The 6,672-nt window shown below is 49.5% G+C and overlaps 1 protein-coding gene across 1 annotated transcript in view; it reads right to left on the bottom strand.

Annotated features, from left to right (window-relative positions):
- Positions 1–6,144, bottom strand: part of LOC102442458 (cadherin-2) — a gene marked incomplete at its 5' end in the record, with an annotated part of 11,711 nt that extends 5,567 nt beyond the window's left edge. The window contains 3 exons of the mRNA XM_006108698.3: positions 1,376–1,629; positions 4,436–4,621; positions 6,007–6,144. Coding sequence (XP_006108760.2) covers positions 1,376–1,629; positions 4,436–4,621; positions 6,007–6,144 — 578 coding nt within the window. The remainder of the gene's footprint in view (positions 1–1,375; positions 1,630–4,435; positions 4,622–6,006) is intronic.
- Between the last annotated feature and the right edge of the window lie 528 nt (positions 6,145–6,672).

Raw genomic sequence — 6,672 nt, 5'->3', positions numbered from 1 at the left:
GGATTTAAAAGGATTCCCAAGTGATCTAATGTGCAGCCAAGGTTTGAGAACCACTGCTCTACAGATACACGGTGTAAGTCCTACACATACTGCCCAGGTGAAGGACGGAAACAATGAGCTTTCTCCTCCTGGTTTCGCGTGAGTTTCCTCCCTGATGTATGGAGGAGAGACAAATGTCATGAGCTTCCGAGTGTCACCCGTTTGCTTACAGTGGCAGTTTTCTGTGATTTTGGAATGAAAGCACCAGCTAAACTATTAGTAAAGTAGAGGCCCAAGGCACTAAATTCATGCAAGGGGCTCGGCCTTCTCAGCCCCAGCTTCATCCAGAAGCTCATCCAGAAGGACATCTGGAAGGTCGTTCGGCTTCCCAGTCTAATTAGCATACTATGCTTTTATTATTATAGACTAGAGGCCCGGTGCATGAAATTCATGCACGGGAGTGGTTCCTCAGCCCGGCCTGCACCCTCTCCAATCTGGGACCCCTTGGGGGATGTCCGACTGCCCACAGGGATCGGGCCTAAACCGGCAGTCAGATATCTCTCTCGCAATCCGGGACTGCTGGCTCGTAACCACTCGCCTGGCTGCCTGCCTGATCACCCCTAACCACCTCTGCCTGTCAGCCTGATGCCCCTAACTGCTCCCCTGCCGGCCTGATAGCCTCTAACTGCCTCTGCCTGCCGAGGTGATCGCCCCTAACCTCCTCTGCCTGCCGGCCTCATCTCCCAATTGCTCCCCTGCCGGCCTGATTGCCCCCTAACCACTCCCCTGCCAGCCTGATCACTCCTAACCGCCTCTGCCTCGGCCCCGCCCCCGCCACCATGGCTTTGTCCAGAAGGATGTCCGGAAGATGTCTGGTCTAATTAGCATATTACCCTTTTATTAGTATAGATCAGTGATGGCGAACCTATGACACGCGTGTCAGAGGTGACACGCGAACTCATTTTTTTGGTTGATTTTTCTTCGTTAAATGGCATTTAAATATATAAAATAAATATCAAACATATAAGTCTTTGTTTTACTATGGTTGCAAAGATCAAAAAATTTCTCTATGTGACACGGCACCAGAGTTCAGTTAGGGTTTTTCAAAATGCTGGCACACCGAGCTCAGAAGGTTCGCCATCACTGGTGTAGATATTTTTAAAAAGGAAAGGAGCCAGAGAACATTTTCTTCCAGTCAGACTGGAGTTGACCCATTCTTACGTTTCCAATGGGCTGTATTCACCGATCTACTGAGGAAACTTCATCACAGAATTAAAAACGCTCTTGTAATAAGTCGTTTTGGTTCCAGGGGAAATTTCTGACTCAAGTGATCCCTTTTACGCACAGCCCAGAACATACTGGAAATGGTAAGAACAGCATCAATGGCATCGGGTACCTAATACTCTGCTGCATGTATCGATCCGGGTCCTGAGCGGTAAACGTTGTCAGCATGGTCCCGGCATGAAGACCCTCTTCTTGGCGAATGATCTTGGGATTTGGGACAAAATAAGGGTTTTCATTCACATCAATGACGGTCACGGACACGGTTGCCGTCGACTGAGGTGGGTGCTGAATGCCCTTGGCTAATGGCACTTGATTTTCCGCAGCAACAGTGAGGACGAACATCCTATTTGTCTCAAAGTCGATTGGCTGGGGGGGAAAGAAAAGGGAAACCATAGTTTGGTGGGAAATAATAAATTCATTCTGTAGTGTATCCTTCTATCAACGCCTTTCCCAAACTTTCCTTTTTCATTCGCTCTGCCACAGCTGCTGCTCAGACTTCTGGAAAACATGCATTCCGCATGGCCAGTGATGGAAACAGTGTTCACAATTTAGCTGAGATGTTTATAAATCTTGGGTCCTTCAAAGATTGATGGTCACAAAATAACACACATTACAAGTGTAATGACTGAATTACTCAGCTACATCTAAAGACTTGATTATTTTTAAAAACAGTAAGGTTGCTCAAAAATACTCCGTACACAGATCACCTGAGATGGTCCGGGTTGTCCACAAACTCTGGTGGGAAGGCTGTCTGTCCCTCTGTAGGGAGCTTTGTCCAGTTTGCGATAAAGAAAAATCAATCACACCCAGAAAATTTTCATTTTTCATGAAGCTAAACTCGCTCCACTGGGAAGTTCAATCGTACTCTGATATATACATTTTAACCCTTTGCACTCCGCTGTCCCCTCTCAGGGGACATCGGAATTCTAGCATATCACTCGGATGTCCCCTCTCAGGGGACATTGCAGTTTATTAGTGATTACGGGGAATTGAGTTATTTCAACACAACTTTTTGAGACATGCATGTTTCCCTGAAGTTTTATCTTGAAATGGCACAAGAAATTAAATCAAAATATCGTAAAATTACTAAGATATATACAAGAAATGTCAGCGGGTTTTGTGTCGGATTAAACAATAAACTACATATTCCCGATGTGGGACAAAGAAAACGGGACTGCATTGTGTGTTCTAACAGGAAAACACCTGGTGGCAGGCGTCAAACCACTTATTACTGTCAAACATGCACTAATCAGCCTGCAATGCATATTGGGGAGTGTTACAAAACTTATCATACTGTACAAAATCATAAACAATAAAATATTGTTTTTTTTTTGCAAATATACATTCCTCGATGTCACCCAATTCATATAAGTCCAATATCATTATAATACGTTACTTGGTTCCAAAATTATACTAAATAATACGAGGGTCTGTAAATGCACGTTTCCGCCGCAAAGTAGCGTCGAGTAGCTGGTAGCCAATGTCCAGAATGGTTCGGAGTGCAAAGGGTTAAAGTATATGCACATTTACACTTAAAAAATAATACTGCTTATAAGCAGAAAAGTGTTTTTTGGTTTTCTTTTCTTGCTTAGCAAACAAAAACTCTGGTTGTTTTCCAGAAGAATTGTGGGTATTTTCCTGATCTGTGAAAACCCAAATCTCAGAACAGCACTCTAGAGAGAGGCAATGCCCACGTAACCCTCCGTGTAAACATTAACTTCCGAAGCTCCGTGAACCCTCCTGTCAACAGGAACGTCGCCAGGAGTCCTGGGACCAGCCTGGACTGCGATTCCTACTTCTACTGACCACCTGCCAGTGGGCGCAGGCAGTCAGACATCTCTCTCGCCCCGCTGGGTGGGCAACATGGACAGAGCTTGCGGAGCTTCGTGCTCCTCTAAGAATGATCGAGAGCTAAGCTGGAGTGAAGACCAGCGTCTTAGCACGAACGACACCCACTTCTCAAGGTGGACCACCTCCAACTCTTCACAAACACACAGCTTTTCTGAACTCCCCATTCAACCTCCCTTTCTCAACGATGGTACACAAGACAGCAGAGAAGCCAGCGAGACAGACAGAATTCGTCTGAGCGATTTCCTGAGCCACGTGGAACCCCCCTGGCATGACGCGCCCTGAGGCTCCGGCACGCACAGGGTGGGCGTTCCTGGGTGTGACGCTTCCTTACCCCTCAGAACGGCGCTGGGACCAGGTGGGAGCTGTTACCGTTCCCACTTTCTGCTTGGAGTCTGAGGCTCACAGGTAAGAACTCGCCATGTCACACCCCACCCAGGGCAGAACTGGGGCTAGAACGCAGACAGTCACATTCTGGGCCCGTGCTGGGGATCACTACCGTGTGATCACAGACGTCCAACCCCAGATTCTGGGAGAAATGCCCGTTCTACTCACACACGGGAAATCCCTGGCGGCTGACACGCCACCGGGACGGCCAACGCTGGGGTTTTCTTACACGTCGGGAGTCGTGGGATAGGAGGCCGGGAGCTGATCTCTTCTCCGGGTGGGCAAATGGAAGATGTTCCATTTTAAGAGCTTTTGCATTGATTAGCGCTGCCTGGTTATTACACTTGGAGTTAACATCTCTTTACTTCCAGCGCGTGGGCTTTTTTTGGGGGGGTGGGGGGAAGGGGGCAATTAAGGATCAGAAGAACCACTTTCTTCAAGCCTTGAAAACAGCATTTAAAAACGGCAATGCAACTTCAAAACCATTCGAAAGCGTGGACCCTCTTCTTGCCTGCTCACCCCACTTTACTTCTGTGGCATTTCCTGGTTTGTCCCCTGAGCCTGGACCTAGTAGCGACCTGGAGGCATAAGAACAGGGTGTGGGGCCACGTTCCTCACCGCCACCCACGGGACCCAAACTTCGGGCTGCCACACGTCACTCTCACAGCCACACTCGGGGCAACACGGCTGAGGGCGGTCCTGCCTCCAGATGAACACCGTCCAAACTCATTTAAAAACAACCAGACTCCAGAGGTGATGTGGCAAAACCTACGTTGGCCTCAACAACAACTACAAAACAACACGCGGCCCCTCCAAATGCATTCGTCCCAGAGTTAGCGATGCTTGAAGGGAAGTCACAAGACTGAGTAACAAACACAGGGGGATCCTGGCCACCAGAGAGGCCGTGGGGTCCGCGGCCCGAGCTCCCCTCGCTCACCTTCACCACGGTGACCAGGCCGTCGTTGCTGTTGGGGTCGGTCTGAATGGCGAAGCGGCCGGTGGGGTCCCCGCCGCTGATCCTGTACACGGCGTTCCAGGACGGCGTGTGCGGCTGGTCCTTGTCCGTCACGGTCAGGTTGGCGACGATGACATCCACCCTGTTCTCGGGGACCTCGCCATAGAACTGCCAGGAAGGAAGGCTCAGTGAGAGGAGCGGCGGGGCCAGGCCGGACAGCGTGTCTCCGGGACCACGGTCAGACTGGCTGCTGGGACCACCACCCTGACCGACGGGCCCATCCAATCTCTACGATCCCCACTCAGCGTGACACAGGCAATCACAGCAGCTACGTCCGACTTTAAAAATAACAGGATGTTCGCCAGCAGTCAGTGTATTTTCCGAGGGACGTCACAGTTTCATGAATATTAAAATGAGCATCCACTGGGGTGGCAGGGTGATGGACGGGAGGTGGGAGGACAGGATGAGTCTGAGGGACCCACTTCCACTAGAGATGATCACTAATGCGGATGAAGTTGTAAACATCGGTCATGTCATCCGTGTACCTGAACACATGCGTGTTTTGCTCTAACAGCACAGTTTTGGGGGGAGCGTGCCAACGAGGCAGCATATTTTTTAAAATATATTTCTTTATTGATTTCAGAGAGGAAGGGAGAAGGAGAGAGAGGTAGAAACATCAATGATGAGAATCATTGATTGGCTGCCTCCTGCACACCCCTCACTGGGGATTGAGCCCACAACCCAGGCATGTGCCCTCAGCCGGAATCGAACCTGGGACCCTTCAGTCCGAAGGCTGATGCTCCATCCACTGAGCTAAGCTGGCCAGGGCGAGGCAGCATATTTTAACAACCTAATCCTGTGGTCGGCAAACGGCGGCTCACGAGCCACATGCGGCTCTTTGGCCCCTTGAGTGTGGCTCTTTCACAAAATACCACATGCGGGCGCGCACGTACAGTGCGAAGTTGACTTAAAATTTTAAGGAAAGTTTATTAAGTTAATTTTAGGGAACGTTGTGGAGTGAAAGAAGATGTAGTGTCGAGGATTGAGAAAAGTATGTTGAGATGGTTTGGACATATAGAGAGGATGAATGAAAGGAGATAGACAAAACAAGTCTACAAGACGAGTGTGGATGGGCGAGTTGGAAGGGGTCGACCTCAGCGAACATACCTCAATCAGATTGAGGACGTTTTTGGCAAAGGCCAGCTTAGGAGCACCCTAATTAAGTTAATAACAATGTAGCTACCTATATAGTCTAAGTTTAAAAAATTTGGCTCTCAAAAGAAATTTCAATCGTTGTACTGTTGATATTTGGCTCTGTTGACTAACGAGTTTGCCGACCACTGACCTCATCAGCGGACTTGGCGACCAAAAGAGAAAAAGTCACTTTGGTGCCGCACTGGAAACCTGGTTCAAGGGGCAGGAAATGTTGGAGTCAGTAGCCAGTCTACAAAGAGGCTGAGCAAGTCCCACCTCTACTAACACCCATGTCACTCAGGACGCCGCCTCCCAGGGGCGCCCGCGGGGCCCAGGGTCTGCGTGGCCTCGGCACTTACAGACATGGCAGTGAACTCAGGGGGGTTGTCGTTGACGTCGGTCACCGTGATGACGGCCGTGGCCGTGTTGGAGAGGCCGTAGGTGGGGCTGCCTTCCGTGTCGGTGGCCTGGATGATTAACGTGTACTGGTGCACTTTCTAAAAGGAGACAGAGGTCACATAAATAAAACCAGCTCCTCAAGAAGACGTGACAGCTGTTCTGTAAATGGCTCTTCACGCCGCACGACTAGCACAGCATCATTCATTCCGAGTAACACACCGGGATTCCCCGATGGAGTCTCTTTAACTGGCCAAGTGCGGGTCTGGTCTCTGTCTGGAGAGACTGAACCGTGTTTCATCTCTGCTCATGGGAAGGTGTATTGAACTCACAGCTAAGCAGACACTGCCAGCCGGGCTCTGCCTTCCCTTCTCCTCGGAACTTCTCAACGTCCAAGTGCACTGTGATCGGGCCCTCAAGTCCACGGGTCTCATTTATTTTATCACATGTTAATTTCTACCCAGTTTAGGGGACTAGAGACAATAAAGAATCTTGAGAGGGAGAAGAAAGCATATGTAATTCACAAAGTATATGTTTTCCTTTTATACATTACTAGAGGCCCGGTGCACGAAATTCACGCACAGGAGGGGGGGGGTCCCTCAGCTGGGCCTGCACCCTCTCCAATCTGA

Source organism: Myotis lucifugus, unplaced genomic scaffold, assembly GCF_000147115.1.
Source record: "Myotis lucifugus unplaced genomic scaffold, Myoluc2.0 scaffold_3161, whole genome shotgun sequence".
NCBI classification, from domain to species: Eukaryota; Metazoa; Chordata; class Mammalia; order Chiroptera; family Vespertilionidae; genus Myotis; species Myotis lucifugus.
The sequence above is the reverse complement of the archived record's forward strand: the minus strand, read 5'-3'. Positions and strand labels throughout refer to the sequence as shown.